This window comes from Notamacropus eugenii, chromosome 2 (assembly GCF_028372415.1).
Source record: "Notamacropus eugenii isolate mMacEug1 chromosome 2, mMacEug1.pri_v2, whole genome shotgun sequence".
In the NCBI taxonomy this organism is placed as follows: Eukaryota; Metazoa; Chordata; class Mammalia; order Diprotodontia; family Macropodidae; genus Notamacropus; species Notamacropus eugenii.
The window spans coordinates 355,616,896-355,635,124 of record NC_092873.1 but is presented as its reverse complement, the minus strand read 5'-3'; the positions used below and the strand labels follow the sequence as shown (position 1 = coordinate 355,635,124).

The 18,229-nt window shown below is 41.8% G+C and overlaps 1 protein-coding gene across 10 annotated transcripts in view; it reads left to right on the top strand.

The window, feature by feature from the left end:
• MED24 (mediator complex subunit 24) overlaps positions 1-18,229 on the top strand; it is a 57,588-nt gene that overhangs the window by 1,787 nt on the left and 37,572 nt on the right. For 4 of the 10 annotated variants that reach the window (XM_072646320.1, XM_072646325.1, XM_072646329.1 and 1 more), the window contains exons 2-8: positions 5,590-5,728; positions 5,817-5,899; positions 8,336-8,374; positions 9,848-9,921; positions 10,432-10,661; positions 15,103-15,214; positions 17,994-18,144. In XM_072646320.1, coding sequence (XP_072502421.1) covers positions 5,599-5,728; positions 5,817-5,899; positions 8,336-8,374; positions 9,848-9,921; positions 10,432-10,661; positions 15,103-15,214; positions 17,994-18,144 — 819 coding nt within the window. In that variant the 5' untranslated portion in view covers positions 5,590-5,598. Of the gene's footprint in view, positions 1-1,226; positions 1,285-1,988; positions 5,207-5,249; positions 5,279-5,589; positions 5,729-5,816; positions 5,900-8,335; positions 8,375-9,847; positions 9,922-10,431; positions 10,662-15,102; positions 15,215-17,993; positions 18,145-18,229 lie in introns of those variants that run through there. The other 6 variants (XM_072646323.1, XM_072646321.1, XM_072646324.1 and 3 more) reach the window with 6 other exon arrangements.

The window sequence follows — 18,229 nt, the reverse complement described above, 5'->3', positions numbered from 1 at the left end:
TGATCATAACATCACAGTTTCAGAGCTGGAAATGGTCTCTGAGATCATCTAGACCAACCCTTTGTAGAAACTACTCTGGACTTACATCTTCATTTTACTGATGAGGAAAGTGAGGTCAAGAGAGTTCAAGTGACTTGCCCAAGATCACACAGAGAGTCAGGATCTTAAACTGAGGTCATCTGATGACAAATCTATAGCTTTTTCTTATTCTTCTTATTCAACCCGCTGCCTCTCATAGTGAGGATGGGAGAGATTTCACCATCTTAGCTTAATAGTGAATATGGATTTTCCTATCCCTCCATCTTCCCTTGTACTGTGAGGTGTGTTTGTCCTCCATTGCCGCAGAAGACCATGCCATCAGAGAAATAATGACCTGACTTGCACTTGACTTTGTTTTGAGTGAGGGAGGGCTGTGCAGGTCACTAGCCTTACTTCTCCTCCAGAACTATCTGAATCCAGTGACCAGATATTCATCAGGATCACTAGAGATGACCCAGGATGAGGCAATTGGGGTTAAGTGACTTGCTCAAGGTCACACAGCTAATGAGTGTCAAGTGTGTGAGGTGAGATTAGAACTCAGCTCCTCCTGACTCCTGCACTGGTGCTTTATCCACTGCACCACCTAGCTGCCCCTGTACTCTGAGGTGGTGGAAAGGAAGAGAAGGGAGAAGGGAATAGGAGACTATAGTATATTAAGGATAGGAGAGACAGGAAAAGGAACCTGAGAAAGGGTGGTCTAAGGAACAGCCTGTTCTCTGGCTATTGTTGACAAAAGCTGTATCCAAACACCTCCTCTTTCCCTCTTTCTGTTATTATGGTGTACCCCCACAATTTCTCCCTCTCCTATTCCCCTATCAATAGGGATTCTAGATAGTTATCTCCCTAAGAAGACCTCTGCCTAAGAGCCAACACCTCATACAACTCCATGCCCCTGTAATCATTTCATATCCTAGTGACAGGTGGGGGATACTGGCCATCAACTAGCCAGTTGTGGAAATAAGCTCTCTGTCTCCCCCACCCCCAGCACTCCCCTAGCCTAAAGAGAGTTGGTACCAGCAGATGAAATGTGAAGGAAACTCTCCAAGCTGTCTTGGCATTACCTCACTGCTTGACAGACCTCTGAGCACTGGGGAGGAGGAAAAGGAGAGCAGGGGAAACTGAGGTACAGATGGTTGATGAAATCAGGAATATAGGTATTTTTCTTATCAGGAATATTTATTTTTCAGAAAGGAGATTGGTTATTGGGATCCTAGGAAAAGGAAAGAAGAGAAGTGTATGGTGGAGGTAGGGATGGGCTGTTGGGGGCAAGGGGAGGGAGGAAATAGATTTGGTAGACTTGGAGGAATAAGGGACTGGGAAAGGCAGACAGTTGGGAAATTATCCAGCAATTACCCTGATAAGTACTAAGGAGGCCACTTAAGTCCCCCACAATAATTACTCATGTTTTCTCCCCAATCTCTGATTTCCCTTTACCCCACTTGGGCACTCAAAAGACAGGAAAGGGAATTTGGGGGAGGACTATGGGAAAAGACTTAATAAGAAAGCTCAACACAGGACAGGCGAAAGAATGACCTTATATATAAAACAAGAGGGAGGTTGAAGAGGTTTGACCTCTGCCCTCCACCAAACCAGATTTTTCTGGGTTATCTCCAAGTGAGACAAACATGGATCCCAAATTCTCTCTCGGATTCCAACCTTCGGTATGAACTCTCTCCTCTTCTCATAAATGTCTGCCAAATTTCATTTACACCAAACTCATTACAATCCCCCTGCACACTTATTAACTATTAATTATTCCCACCTTTAACCTCTAGATTAAAGGTCATACCTTAAGTCTAGAAGAAGGGTGATGATGATGACACACTTTGTCTAGGAGAGGGTTGGTCCTTTGCAATCAGAATATGGGGCAAGGAGATGGAAAAAGGGATAATATGGCAGAGGGAACAATTATCAAGACCTGGGTACATGTGGCTCCTTTCTGTGTCTAGGTGCCAAGGTCATGTGGCTGATTTTTCTCTTCCTGATAAAGGGAACATGTTGGGTGAGTGAGGATAGGAGATTATCTCAGGAATTCTGGTGACTGAGACAAGGTGAAGCTGCTCTAAGGTCTGGGTTCAATTTTTCCTTTTCAGCACCTTGGATAGTTTCTATCTTTCACTTCTTTTTTCTCCTGGCTGGTGGGAGGAATTGGCCATACCCATTTCTTTTGGGGAGTTATAGAGATGGGACAGGCACAAATGAAGAGAAACAAAGAAAGTGAAAATCCCCTCCCAGGGGTGAATGAAGGGAATTCTTGGCTTCCCTTAGAAATTGATCCTTGTAAAGAAGCACAGAGCTATGGACATCCTCCTCTCTGAATATAGAGAAAGGAAGATATAGGCTAGGAGTTAGGGGTGGGAATGGAAGGCAGTCACTTCTGAGGTGAGCTAGACCTAGTGTTAGCTATTTGTGTGTGTGTCTTTGTGTGTGTGTGGGGGGCACTTTGCTGAACTTCTCTTTCCCACATCTGTTGCCAGTTGACTCCCCTCAGTTGGCACCTGGGCATATTTTCAGGAAGCAGTGCTATAATAGTGGCATCTAGCCTAGAGCCTTGGTCTCCCTTTGAAAGAAAATAGGTGGATATCTCTTAGGTGCCCTACTCCAAGAAGTTCTTTGACATTCCTGTGCCATGTAACAAACAGAATTTCTATCACTGTCTTCCTGACACCCTTTCCTAGTTGGGCGGTGAAACTTCCTCAACCAATATTCCCTGACTCCTCATTGACCTTTCCCAGACTCCTTTCCAAATTCTCTGCAGCTGCACCAGATGTTGCCATGTCATTTTTTCTTCATGGGCTTTTCCCTGGTATGGGTAGAAATTGGCCCTTTCTTCAATACTCAGGGCCTTTCTTCCCTTGGTTCTGTCTAACTCTGGAAGTGAAGGAGGAAAGGGGAATGGGTCTAAGAAACAGTAGCTTAGGTTCCTTGTTATGAGTGAATTTGTAAGAAAGGATGGGGGGAGGTGGAGTAGTGGGGTAACAATGAGGTTGAATTAATATTGGAAGAGAACTTTTGGCAGCTCGAATGTGTTTGACTACGGCTTTCATGATGACAACCATGAAGACCCAGTCCTCTCATCATATCATAAATATCATATCATAAATAAATAATGATGTGGCAGTCCTATCCTTACAGTGGGCTTGGCCAGGTGGGAAGTTGGAGTTGTCCTGGCAGGGGAAGACTGTCTCTGAGTTCAAGAGAAGAAAGCAGCTGGCTAAAGAGAGTCAAGGGTTTCCAAAGAAATTGTTCAGGGAAGAAGATATTGAAACAAAAACTGGAATAGAGATAGACTGGAACTGTAGTCTAACCCCAAGGAAAATCTTCCCTTTCCTGATCTTTGAGACAGAGAATTGGTGTGGGAGGAGGGAAAGTGGGAGGAAGAAGGAGGGAACTATAGAGGATGTCTTCTAGTCTGGAACTGGAAATGGGGAAAAGGGAGGCCCCAGAGACAGTTATCCAGAACTCTTTGCCAGAAGGGGAGGGTCTAAACTCTGAATGCTGACATCCTCATCCCCCAAATATTCTTCTCTCCCACTATGGGCTCCACTGTCTGAGTGGCTGGCTCTACAGTCCTCAAATGTTTCCTAACCATTGGTGAGATTAGGTAGAGAAGGGGCAATTGAGAGGAGTTACAGCTCAGTGAGGGACATATTGAAGGAATAAGATCAAAGCTTTACAGATAATGAGGGGATATTAAAGGAGGGGGGAAGTGAGGAAAGAAAGATAGGTAAAGAGAGGAAAGAGAGAGAGAGAGAGATGGTCACAGTAAGGTATAGGGTAGGGGGTTCAAGGCAAAGGGCCACAGCTCACCTGTCTTCTTCCTTTACCAGCAGTTTTATAGGAATAGTATTTCCCACTATATCTGTAAGTTAGGAACACCAGTAGTAAAGGGTAGGGAGCAAGGAAAGAAGGGGAGTTTTGGAGAGAAAAGGGCACAAGATAATAGTAGTGGCTAGCATGAATATAGTGCTTTAAGATTTGCATAGTGTTTTACAGATGCCTCATTTGATCCTCAAGAGATCTCAGAGAGGTAGGTGCTATTATTATACCCATTTTACGGATGATAACGCAGATGGACAAAGCGACCTGCCCTGCATTAAGACTGGATTAAGAACGCAGCTCCAGGTTCAGAGTGCTACACAGACATCGCGCCACCTAGCTGCCAAGTGCTGTGAAACCTCAGTTTCGGAGGCAGGGGAAGGGGGTGACCACTCTTGCACTCTACCCCTTATTTCCCTCTGCTTTCTGTATTCTTGACCTCAGTGGGCAAGGCTGATATCCGAAAAGCCAGTGTGTTTGAGGCCTATAAAATGGACAGCTAGACTCTCGTCTAGGAATAGGTGGGACATCTTTGTCTCACGCCTCAGTTTCCCGTTTGCTAATTCAGAGAGGCTAGATGTGTGGTATTTGGCATTTTCCCAGCTAGACTCTCACCTTCCTTTCGAACCTCAGTTTCCCCTTTGCTCATTCAAAGGAGAATGTTGGCGGTTGGGCCCGAAGGGCACTCTTCTCTGCCCTAAAACCCGTTATCCTGTGGCACAATTTCCTATGCAAAACCAGGATGAAGGATCCTCTCCTTTCTTCCCCCAGCCCCCACGACCCTCACCCCCAGGCTTCTCGGCTAGGAAAGAGAATTCAAGAGCGGGGCGGGAGATGCAGAATTCAGGGGACCCCTCCACGACCTTCACCCAACCGCCAGCAGGCACAGTGAAGTAAGATATGACGTCACAAGGCAACTGGTATGATTCAAAGATACTTCAGGTCCAGAATGTTTTTTTTAATTTTAATAACTGAATTTTGGTAGAACTGATTTTCTTTGTAGTCTTATGTATTTTATTTTACGCATTTATAAACACTATTTAAAGTTCATTGGATGTACTAGCGTGTTTAAGGGGTCTATGCTATGATAGAAGAGGAATTCTCAACTTCTGGTCCTGACCATGACGCCAGGAGCCGAGGTCCTGCAACCCCGTGCAATGACGTCAGTGTGCTAGGAAAAGAGAATTGAAGGCGGGACCTGATCGAGCTTCCGCTAGCGACCTATCTCAGTTCCCCCGTGCGTCAGCAGCGTCTAAAACCACAACTCCCAGAAATCAAGCGAGGGTCGTCCAAGCGCCTTTCTTCGGATATTTCCATTGGCTCTCGGTGACTGTGCCCGACCAATTAGGTGTGAGCTCTTTCTTTGGTGGAAGCCAAAATGGCCGTACTTCCTGTCTTAGAGAAGTAACTTCCGGCGTGCGTGAGTCTGTTGAGACTGAAACCTTTTAGCCTTCAACTAAAAACTCCGCAGTGGGGACGAGGGGGCTGGAGGAAAAAGGGAGTCGGGGTGATGAGGGCGTGTGGGGAGGTCCGGGGGACTTCTCTGCCCTGAGGGTTTGGTACTGACAGCCAGAGCCGGCTTAACCCCTTGCTGCCTGGTCAGCCCCAGTCTCAGAGCTTCCCGGACGTTCTGGGGCCGGGCTCGGGGCGAGAAGCGGGGAGACCCCCGAAACTAGGCGAGCCCGGTCTCCCGGGCCCTGACCCAGCCTTCCCTTGCCCCCACCGCCTCAGAGTGGAGCCATGAAGGTGGTGAATCTCAAGCAGGCCATCCTGCAGGCGTGGAAGGAGCGATGGAGCGACTATCAGTGGGCGATCAACATGAAGAAATTCTTCCCCAAGGGAGCCACCTGGGACATCCTCAATCTGGCAGGTCTGCAGGGAGGGAGAGGGCGGCTGCCTGGAGCGGGGAAGGAAGGGGGCCCCGAATCAGCCCGATTCCCTTTGTGTTCCCCTTGTAGAAGCCCTGCTGGAGCAGGCCATGATCGGACCGTCCCCCAACCCTCTCATCCTGTCGTACCTGAAGTACGCCATCAGCTCCCAGGTATGCGCCCTCTGACTCTAGAGAGCCGGAGGGCCTTGTTCCATGAGTCCCCTTGGAGCCGCTGGTGATGGATGTAGAAAGGAGAGCATTTATGAAGGGGGGAACTGCAGCAGTGCTTGAATCACCCAGGAAGGGCCTCTTCGAGATAGCTTTGGAACGAGCAGGCTGAAGTTGTGTTCTTTAGAAAAACCAGCTGAGGTCCATAGACAATCCTCCTTTCCTGGGCTTTGCCCATGAAAACGTTCACGTTTATTGGCGTTTTTTAGTTGAGAACAACACAGTACTTTATAATAATAATGGAAATAATACATTATATTTTCAAGTAAGATAAAAATTTTATTTAAAAAAATAGTGACTTCCTGGTCAGCACAGCGTTGTGTGAGTTGACAGAGCCTTTACCTGCTGGGAGATATGATTTAGACGGTTGCCATTATGGGAGTAGATATTAAGGACTGGAGTAGTTGTAGTGGGATGTAACTTAATAAGACAGGCATAAAAAAGCATTTTGTGACCTCCCTTTAGTTTTGTACTTTGTTGATCTGGTTACAAGTATATTACAGGTTACCCCTTAATGAAACTCCCGTGAAAGAATTCTGAACTTAAGGACCTTCAGTCTTGTCCAACTCTTTGTGACCCCATTTTGGGTTTACTTGGCAGATATACAGGAGTGGTTTGCCATTTCTCCAACTTATTTTACAGATGAGGAAACTGAGGGAAATGGAGTTAAGTGACTTGCCCAGAGTCACACAGCTAGCAACTATCTGAAGTGGATTTGAACTTGGGTCTTCTCCATTCCAGATCTGGCAGTTCATCCACCGCACCAGCTAGCTGATCCAGGAACTAAGGGTTTAGTGAATTTTTATTCACCTGAAGGAAATGGTAGTCACAGAACTTAGTAAAGTTTAGGGATCCTTTTTTGTCTTTGAGATCTTGCCTCCATTACTGGCAAGAGTACCAGATTCTTTTTAGAGTATATGTCATTCTGTGGTTTGTTAGGTAAACTTCTACAACAAGTTAATATCCAACAAGGACCAGTACATTGCATTTGGCATATGCATAGACCTAAATAAGTCACAAGGAGCAGGGCATTCGTTTTACAGAAATTGCTTAGTAATTTGCCAGTTATTACATTCTTGACCATAAATTGTGCTTGCTTATTGTATTTTAATTTTTTTATATTTTTGGGTCTCCTTCTACGGTCCTGTTGTGATATCTTACCTAGGCGACCCTGTGTCCTTGAGGGTTATGCCTTTGGAGGACTACAATAGGTCTTCCAAACTGAGAAGACTTCAGAGTAGGGCTTGGTTAATTGTAGAAGAGATACCCATAGCAATAAAATTACAGTTCTTTAAATTATATATTTCTCACTATATTTTTATGTTCAGAAGATACTAATTTTAAAGAAGGTACAATATTGATACAAATATTAAGAGTAGTAATAACAGTCATGTTTTATGAGTTATTCCCTTTCAACATATAATTTTTAAAAGATTTATTGAATTTTTAAGTGCATTCATTTAATAGAAATTTTCTTTGTTAGCAGACTTTCTTGGAATGCATGTACCCCAAAGAATGTGTGTCTTTAAAGCAAACCAAGTTGTGTAATAGCTAAGATACTAGTTCAGCAAACTCATTAGGGGCAGCTAGGTGGCAGTGGATGGAGCACCAGTGCAGGAGTCAGGAGGACCTCAGTTCAAATCTCACCTCAGACACTTGACACTCACTAGCTGTGTGACCTTGGGCAAATCACTTAATCCCAACTGCCTCATCCTGGGTCATCTCCAGTCATCCTGATGAATAAGATGGCTCTGGAGGAGAAGTGAGGCTGGTGACCTGCACAGCCCTCCCTCACTCAAAAAGTCAAGTGCAAGTCATGTCATCATTTCTCCGAAGCCATGGTCTTCTTCGGCAACGAAGGACGAACACACAGTTCAGAAAACTCATTACCTCAGTTCCCTCATTGGTAAAATGAGGGGCTTGAACTAGCTATCTTTAAAGACCTTTTTGACTTTATGATTCCATAAGTCGTTTACTACTGAAAATGCTTTTCTTTAGTCCTTGGTCATAACAGTCATTCTCTATGATTGAAGTTACATTTTTCTTTCTAGCCCATCCTCAGTCAGTTGATCATTGTCTGGTAAATGAGTTAGAATGTAAAAGGACCCTAGAAGACTCATCAGCTTTTTAATAGTTTTACCAATGACACGTATTCACATTTTTGTCAAAGAAAGAATGAGGGAATGGTATGTTTCTGTTACTCTTAGAATAAATTGGGGAATGTTTCTTGGAAGAATGAGATTTCCAGGATATGCCTTGTTTCTAAGTCTGCCTCTTCTGATCAGCAGCATTAACTTAACACATCATTTGAGTTGTTATTTATTCTTCCCTAACTCAGATCTACTGTATTTCTTTTTCCTATCTGCTTCTCTCCCTCAGATGGTGTCTTACTCAACTGTACTCACAGCCATCAGCAAGGTATATTCTTAACCTCTTTTCCATTATAATCAGGTAAGGTGTGGGAGGCATTATATCAGTGATAGAGGATGCCTTACAGCTTTTTGCTTTAAATACAGGGCACGTTATGCTGTCAACTGGAACTACCCACTAAATGAAAGTTTCTGGTGCTGAAGGTCTCTGGGTATAACTACTCATGAGCCAAAAATAAGATAGAGGGCATTTGAGAAGTGGTACTTGGGTGCCCTTCCTGTACTATTCAGTTCAATAAAGACATTAACAGGCTGTGTGACAAGCACTTAGTAAATCATGAAAAAAGCCCCTGAGCTCAAGAAGCTTACATTCTTCTGGGGTTGGCAGCAGGAAATGATGTGTGCAAAATTAAACATAATAGAAGGTAGGCAAAGGAGAGAGCAAAGTGCCCTAGGAATGTTTAAAGGTGAGAGGAGTAACATGGGGTCATCAGGGAAGATACCTCAGAGAAAGTGGCATCCAATCTGAGTCCTGAAGAAAGTTATGAAATTGCAGAAGTGGAGATGAGAAGTGTAATACAGGTGTGGGCAGTGACTTGGGAAAAAAATTCATAGAAGCAGGAGTTAGCTTGATAAGGTCAGGGAACAATTAATAGTTAATTAGAATAGAGGATGTATATGAAAGGGCAAATAATGCAAAATCAGGTAGGAACTAGATTTCAGAGGGCCTTAAATTCCAGGGTAAGGCTATTGCACTTTGTTCTTTCAGCAGTAGGGAACTAGAGGAAGAGTGAGGAAGGAATAAGCATTTGCGTAGTGCCTACTGTGTCCCAGGTGCTGTGCCAAGTGCTTTACAAATTTCATCTCATTTGATACTGAACTACTGATGTTTTTTGAGCAAGGGGGTGACAGTCATGCTTGTGCCTTAGAGGGATTATTTTCACAGCTATATGTATTTGAGAGAGCATATTTGAGAAGGGAGAGAATGAGGGAAAGATGACCAGTTACCAATTGGGAGGCTATTACATTTACCCTTGTGAGAGATGATAAGAGCCAGAACCAGTATGGTGGCCATGTGATGGATGGGAGAAATGTTATAGAGTTAGAGCCAATAAAACTTGGAAGTTATTTGAAAATAAGGGATAAGGGGAAAGGAAGATTTAGAAGTGTGACTGCAAGGTTTCAGATGTGGATAATGGAGAAGAGGGTGGTACCTTCAATAGAAATCGGGATGTTTGGAGGAGAAGTGCATTTAATTGGGAGGAAGATGAGTTCAGTTTTGGACATGTTGAATTAGAAGTGCCAGTGAGCCATCTGGGTCAAAATATCCAGCAGGCAGTTCGCAGTAGAGGACTGTGGTTCAGGGGAAAGTTAGGGCAGGTTATATAAATTTGGGAGTCATCTGCACAGAGGTGATAATTGAACCCAGCAAATCACCAGGAGAGAGTGAGTAGAACATCCCAAGAACTGGAAGAAGGAGATGGATTGGCCTTGAACATCATCTTCTCTATTATTCCCACAGTTTGATGATTTTTCCCGAAACCTCTGTATCCAGGCCCTACTGGATATCATGGACATGTTTTGTGACCGGCTAAGGTAGCTTCATGAATTCTCTTCCTGACAGGAAAGTAGGGGTTGACTTTTAATTTGGGAAATAAATTTAGCATGGGCTGATAATATTTGAGTGGGCTACTTAACCTTGTTTCGCCTTACTGTACTCTTGTTCTTAGCCCCTGTGATTTTAGTTTCCAGAGGAAGAATTCTGAAGGTCTCCAAGGCAGAGTAAGGGAAGAAGTTATATTGGGACTGGTCGGAATTACTGACCAGGAGTTGAGAACAGGAGTTCTCAATTTGGGATAATGAGTTAAAAAAATACTTTGATATCTGTATTTGGTATAATTGGCTTCCTTTATTCTATGTAGTTTATTTTATGCATTTAAAAATTTTATTCTGACAAAGGTCCATGGGCTTTCCCAGCCTGCTTATATTGTCCAGGACAAATGAAAACAGGTTAAGAACTGTTGTTGTAATGAGTGGAGTAGAAGGACGCCATATGACTGACCTGGAAGGGAGACTCAAAGGCAGGTGGGCTCTATTTTTCCACAGTTGTCATGGCAAGGCAGAGGAGTGCATAGGTCTGTGCCGTGCCCTCCTTAGTGCCCTTCATTGGCTGCTTCGATGCACAACTGCTTCAGCAGAGCGACTTCGGGAGGGCCTTGAGATGGGGACCACAACAGGGGAGAAACAACTCACCATGTGTCTTCAGCAGCTTCAGAAGATCCTCAGCAGCACCAAGAATCGAGCCCTGCTACATATTGCCAAACTGGAGGAGGCCTGTATGTTGTATTTGCCTCCTAATTCTCATCCACCACTATTTCCATATTTAGTGCGTGATGTCAGAGGAGATGAAGCAGGATGCCATTATCCTTTGCAGTGTTTTGTGAAACTAGCCCATATCCTCTTCTTTGTTTTGGGAATTCTGACTGTAGTATCACCCTTCCCATCATACGCTTACAGATTTAAGTGTTTGAAGGGATCTCACAGGTCATCTAACCCAGCCCCATTCATTCTATTTTCCCCATCAGTCAACCAAGAGGTTTTTAGTGAGTAGCTATAACACGCCTGATAATGTGCTCAGTGCTACTGGGGATACAAAGTAGGTATAAGATATACATACCCTTGTGCCAGCTTACTTGCTACCCAGTTCCAGGTCTCAGATCCAGAGCAGTCTGACCAACCCAAGTCCCTGGAGATGGCATTGGATTAGAAAGTCCTGGGCAGTATATTGAGAAAGGTAGCTTAGGTATGGCCCAGACCCCAGGGACAGAGCAGGGTTTCAGTTCTAGCTTGTATCTCAGATGGAAACCTGCAGAGAAATAATGAGGGCCAGAATCCCAGACCAAAGGTAAACCTAGTTTTACTGTGAACCAGCAGATCATTCCAGCTTGCAGATTATATCTGAGACAAGCAACAGTATATTTTTGCTCAGACCCTAATACAGGTCAGGAACATGCAGAGCCCAGATTGGGGGAAGTAAAAGGTAAGGTATCTCATAGCAATAACAACTCACCTGGAAAACAGATTGAGGCAAAAAAAGCTAACCATTGGACTGTCTGAATGCTATGAAGAAAGAAAAGCCTAGATATATTTCAGGAAATCTTAAAGCTATTTACATCTCTTAGAATCAGAAGGCAAAATGGAAACAGAAAGAATCTACTGGTCACCTCCTGAGAGGAATCCCAGAATGAAAACTCCCAGGAATATTGTAGCCAAAATCCAGAGCTTCTGTGAGCAGCCAGAAAAAAGAATTTAAGTACCACAGAGCCATAATCAGAATCACACATGGTATAGCAACCACCACCATGAAGGAGTGGAGAGATTGAAGTATGGATTCCAGAAGGCAAAGGATACAGGTTTATAGCCAAAAATAACAAAAACAGTATAATTCTGCAAGGAAAAAAATGATAGACAGAGAGGAATACACTGGGGAGAGGGAAGGGAAAGGAAGGTTAGAGAAATTTATTTTACATAATCTGGGTTAGCAAATGGACATTTATACTTGCTGAGGGCGTGGGAGAAGGCAGCTCGCACTTCAACCTCACTCTTCTCTTAGCTGGTGAAAGGAAGGAAGAATACACACACAGACACACAGCTGGGTATAGAAATACATTTCACTCAGCAGGGAAATCGGAAGGAAAGGGGAAAAGGAGGAGAAAGGAAATTAAGAGGAGGGCAGATCAAGGGAGGGATTTGTCCTAAGCAAAACAAACTCTAAAGATGTACAAAAATATTTGTAGCTTATCTTGAGGTGGCAAAAATTGGGACCCTGAGGGAGTGCCTATAAATTGGAAAACTGAACAAGTTATGATAACGACAAACACCTCTGAAAAAATTAAGCTTCTTATAATGACCAACTGTGGTTTCAGAGACTAATAATGAAACATGCCACCCATTCCTGATAGGGAGGTGGAGGACTCAGAATGCGATAAATAGTTTTTGGGGTACAGCTGATGAGAAAATCTGTTTTGCTTGACTATGTGTTTGTTTTTAGTTGGTGGTAGGTAGATGGGAGGTTGTGAAGGCTTATTTCCGTTGATTAAAAAATGTATATTTTAAAAATAATACATTTTGACTATCTGGAAATGTGGTATCTCTTTTGCCCCAACTCTTATCATTATTCTCTTTGACATTCTAGATTTTTTATTTTAGCAAATGAATTTTATTATATTATCAAGCTCTGTAAAATTTCCCTTTAATTTGATTGGTATAGCATTAAAGGTATAATTTAAAAAAAAGATGTACATACTCCTGTAATCAATAAGACAGTTATGCCAATGAGAAAATGAAAACAAAACAGCAAAGAACTTGCTTGATAGCCTGGTCTTTATTTTATTAGTTTGTCATTTGGAAATAAAGTAATCCTTGACATATATACTTCTCTCAAATGTCCTTTTAAGTGTTCCTGATGGCATGCTTATCTTATGTAATACCCAGAACCTCCAGAAGCAGGGGAAAAAAAAACTTTGACTTTGACAGCAGACTGAGTCCTTAGAGGTGAAAAGATACATAAGTGCCCAGATTTTAACTGACGAGATGCTAACTGTAGAGAAGGGCAGGCTTGAGTTTGGTTAACTAGAGAACACTAATTATGAAGACTTTTATGTAGTCTGTGAGATGTTCAGAAAGATGGTGATTAGATAAAAACAGGTTAGGATCTTAACTTGATCTCATAGCTTGTGTTTTGTTCTTGTAACATTTGGAAGTCTCTCAGTTATATGGTCCTACCCAGTATTTGAATCTCAGGAATTCCATGATGAATACCAATAATTTTATTGATTCTAATACTAATTCACATTTGTATAGTGTATTTAGGTTTGCAAAGTGCTGTTTTTCACAGAACTGTAAAAGTTAATTAGTATAAAGATTATTTTCTGTGTTTTACTGATGAAGCTCTTTCAGTGACTTGCCCAAATCACATGTCTGGGAAGTGTTAGAGCTCCCATGAGATTCAAAGATGCATCCCTTTGAATTCCTAAGTCCAGTGATTTTTCTACAATATTCCTTTTTTAAAAATGTAATTAAATATTAAGTGAAATTCAGTAGAAGTTTAGAGAAGAACCAGAAAGAGGAGTTTGGGTTGAATTAATTTGGGAAAGGATTTGAACAGATACTTGAAGGATGGATGGATTTGTGTAGTTGGAGATGAGCAGGAATAGCATTTGAGAGAGAAGAGCAAATATAAAGGCATGGAGACTGAGGGAGAGTAAGTAGAGCAGCTCAATTAGAACAGGAGACTCAGAGCCACTGTGTGGCTTGGCTCCAGAGGCAGAAATACTTTGTGGGACATCCTGCCTCTGCCAACTGCCCTCAGTTCTCTGCCTTCTTTTTCTGCTGTTTTTGATAATGTCACACCTAGTCCTCAGCCCCAGGAGGATTTTACTTTGTAAAATTGTCTTGTAAGTTAGGTAGAGTGGATAGAGTGTCAGGCCTGAAGTCAGGAAGATGAGTCTTCCTGACTTCAAATCCAGCCTCAGACCCGTCCTCATTGTGTGACTGGACAAGTCATTTAACCCCATGTGCCTCAGTTTCCTCATCTGTAAAATAAACTGGAGAAGAAAATGGCAAACCACTCCAGTATCTGCCAGAAAAATCCCAAAGGGGGTCAGGAAGAGTCAGACGTGACTGAACAACAACAAAGCCTTATCTATTCATTTCATTTTATAGATTTAGCCAAAACCTTTAACCTATAGAAATCTTCCTGGATCTTGACTGTGTTATGCCATATTTTTATTTTTAACATTAATTTTTTTCAACGTTTTCTTTTTAGAGATAATCAGGCTTAAGTGACTTATCCAGCGTCACACAGCTAATAAGTGTCTGGGGCCAGATACGTACTCAGGGCCAGCGTTTTGTCCACTAACCTCCCTAGCTGCCTCTAACATTAGTTTTTTGGTTTTTTTTTTTTAATTTCAGTTTCAAATACTCCTTCTCTTCTGTCCCTCTCCTGTCTATTGTGAAGGCCAACGATGATATCAATTATACATGTGAAATCATGCAAAACATATTTCTGTATCAGCTGTTTTGCCAAAAAAATAAATAAAATGAAAAGCAAGAAACAGAAAGTGAAAGAAGTGCACTTCATTCTGCACTCAGAATTTATCAGTTCCCTAGAGGTGGATAGCGATTTTCATCAAGAGTCTTTTGAAATTGTCTGGGATCATTGTCTTGACCAGAATACCTAAATTCTTCACCGTTGATCTATCATTACGATATTACTGTTACTATGTACAATGTTCTGCTTCTGCTTATTTCACTTTGCATCAGTTCATATCAGTCTTTCAGGTCTTTCTGAAGTTATCCTGCTTGTCAGTTTTTATAGCACAGTAGTATTCCACCCCCATTGTATATCACAACTTGTTTAGACTTTCTCAAATTGCTGGGTATCTTTGCAATTTGCAGTTCTTTGCCACCACTAAAAGACTGCTATAAATATTTTTGTATGTATAGGTCCTGTTCCCTTTTCTTTGATCTCCTTGGCATACAGAGCTGGTAATGGTATCAGCAGTATAAACTCATGATCCCATAGCACTTGGAAAACTTTCTAGGAATTTCAGCAGTTGGTGTTCCTGCCTTGTTTAGAAAAGGGCAGAAAATACATGCTACCCCTCAGGTCTCTGGGTACATACCCTGTTGTTTTCTGAGAGTACCTAATATTGTGAGTTGTTGTTTTTAAAAGAGACCAGTGATTCCTGTCTCATCCTGTTTTTTCTCTAACAGCCTCCTGGACAGCCATTGAGCAGTCACTATTGAAGTTTGGGGAGACTTTTGCCAGCCTCAGCAACTCCCATGTCCAGAGTCAAGCAGAAGAGTGTGGAGCACTCATTAGAAGGTATCACGTTTGTATCACAAGGGATGACTCTTTGGGGTTGAGAGGGTAGATGGAGGAATATGTTGGGAAATGTGTGTGATGCCAGAACAAAAGAAAAGGTAGCAATAAAATGTTTGGGAGTTTTGTTGTTGTTGTTTTTTTAATTTTATTTTAGACTCAAACATCAGAACACAAATACAGAATAGAGAAAGGAAACAAAAACACATCATAAACTTAAATGTAAAGAAGGAAAGGGAGAAAACATGTCACATGCACAGCAGAGCATAAGACAGGATTCAAAATGTGTAACAGTTTTCATTTCAAGAATATACTACATGTATTGATCCTTTATTACTGTTATTAATACGTGTTGTATCCATCCCTTCTTTTCTTCCTTGTAAGTATTCTTTTGCTCTGTGCTGTTCTTTTTTTTTTTTACTTTGTTTTCTTTTTCCCTGTCCCCTCCTCGAAGAAGGCTACAATTTAGTGTGGATGTATTTCACTATAGCTGTAGATATATACATACACATATACACATATTCATACATATATAGACATATACTTCCCTGAACAAATTCTGCTCCTGATCTTTGTTTTTAAGTTTGTGCATATCTCTTGTTTCCTATCCCTCCTGTTTCTTCTACTTTACTTCTGCCCTCTACCTTGCCCTCCTTTTATTTGCCTACCCCACTCCAAGGATCCCTCCCCTATCTTCCCACTCCCATAAATCTAAACATCCTTCTGTAGCTCCCTATAACCTATTCCTTCACCCTCCCCTCTAGAGATCCCTCCCTTGTCCTCTCCCCATGTCCCTACTGTCTTATTTCTTCTGAATTTAGAAGACTATTACTCTTTGAAATATAAATGTACTGTTCCCTCTTAAACCCATTCCCAATGAAAGTAGGTTACCAGAACTACCAGCCCTCCTCCCCATCTAATTCCTCTGTATTAATTCTTCCTCTTGTACCTCATTTGTATAAATAATTATTCTTCTTATCTGTTCCTAAATGGTTTTACTTTTAAAATTCATACCATACTCAGGTTTACCCCTTACTAATAAGAGTTGTAGACATACATTTTACATATATAAAAAGTAAACGGTCTGTCCTTATTGAATACCTTGTAATCAGTCTTTGGCGAATTTTCTATTAAGTTCAGGTTTTTTTGTTGTTGTTTTTTTTAACAGAGCCTTGAAAATCTGACAGTTGATCAAATGTCCATTTTCTTTTTTTTAATTTAGGATTATGCTTAACTTGCTGGGTATGATATTTTTGGTCAGAGCCCCAGGTCTTTTGCTCTTCATTATATAGTGTTACAAGACCTGGAGTCCTTTAATATCTTCGCTGCTGGGTCTTGTGTGATTCTTATTGTGGCACCATCATGTTTAAATTTTTTTCTTTTATTCTTATTGTTTTTAATATTTTATCCTTGAGCAGGAGGTTTTGGAATTTGACTATAATATTCCTATGAGTTTTCCTCATAGTATCTCTTTTAGATAGTGATGGATTTTTTCTATTTCTCCTTTCCCTCCTATTCTAATGCTTCAAGACAGTTTTCTTTAATTATTTCTTGTATCATTGTATCAAGATTCTTTTTTATTATAATTTTCAGTTAGTCCGATTATTTTTGTGTTTTCTCTTCTTGATCTGTTCTCCAGATCTGTTGTTTTTCTTGTGAGATGTTTCACTTTCTCTTCTATTTTTTCATTATTCATGTTTTCTTTAATTATTTCTTGATCTCTTGTAATTTTTCTGAATTTACCTTGCCTAATTCTAATTTTGAAGGTATCATTTTCTTCCTTAAGATTCTTGATCTCCTTTGCTAATTTGTTGACTTTTCTTCCATATTCTTCTTGTTTTTCTTGGATTATTCTTATTTTTTTCTTTAGTTTTTCCTCCATCTCTGTCATTTCATTTTTAAAGTCTTTTTTAAAGCTGTTCTATGAATTCTTTTTGGGCAGATGACCATTTGACATTTCTCTTTGGGGGTTTCTTCATTATCCTCCTCTGAAGATGAACCCTGGTTTTCTTTATTCTCATAATAGCTTTCTACGATTGGATTCTTTCCTCCTTTGCCTGTGCAATTTTTGTGGTAATAGCTTAATTTTTGTAATCACTTCTAGCTCTGGGGTATAGAGGATGGTGCCTCTTGCCCCAGATCTTCAGTTTTCCCCTCTAGCCTGGAACCAAAGTCAAGTCTTCAGCCTCCTGTAAGTGCAGACTTTCTGTCCCACTGCTTCTGCACTCAGGGTTGTGGGCTCCTTGTCAGCAGAGATTCCCTCCACCTTCCCCGGCTCAGATACCCAACTCCCCTCACTATCCAGGGGTTGGGGTGAGGTGTTTTGTGTGTGAAGTTCTGGTGGCTGGGGCTGAGGCAACCTCTCAAAACAACTGACCTTAGGGCTTGCTGCTTGTAGGCTTTCTACTTACTTCACAAGGATCAAACCTCATCCTGGGATTTTTCTTCTGATCTCTAATTATCCCAGGAAGACCCTTGTTGTGCCCCTGTTATTTATTTTTACCCACACTTTGTTTGCCCTAAGGTGCTATTTTATCTCTTTTGTGGGGGGAAATCTTGAGAGCTTGGAATTTTCTGACCTGCTCCACCAATCCCCCAGAATCCTCCTTCTGTTCCTTTTTTTTTTTAAATTAATATAAGGGGATGTACCAGTCCATTGAGTCTGTTGGGGGAAAAACCAGAGTTTCATCAGCTCAAATGTCTCCTAGAGGTATGAACTCTTTTCTCTGATCTGTGCTTTTTACTGTCTTGCCAAAACTTAGTCTGTTTGTTTTCCTTTCAGCATCCCCATCATGCTCTCTTTGCACTCAGAACAACTGCACAAGACTGGGTTCCCCACAGTGCATGCTGTGGTCCTCCTGGAGGGCACCATGAATCTGACAGGAGAGATGCAGCCATTGGTTGAACAGCTGATGATGGTGAAGAGGATGCAGGTGTGGGGACAGCGTGTGTGCCTTCATCCCTAGGGCAGCCAGAAATCAGAACATTGAGCTGCATTTGTTGGGCACTGGAAGAAGC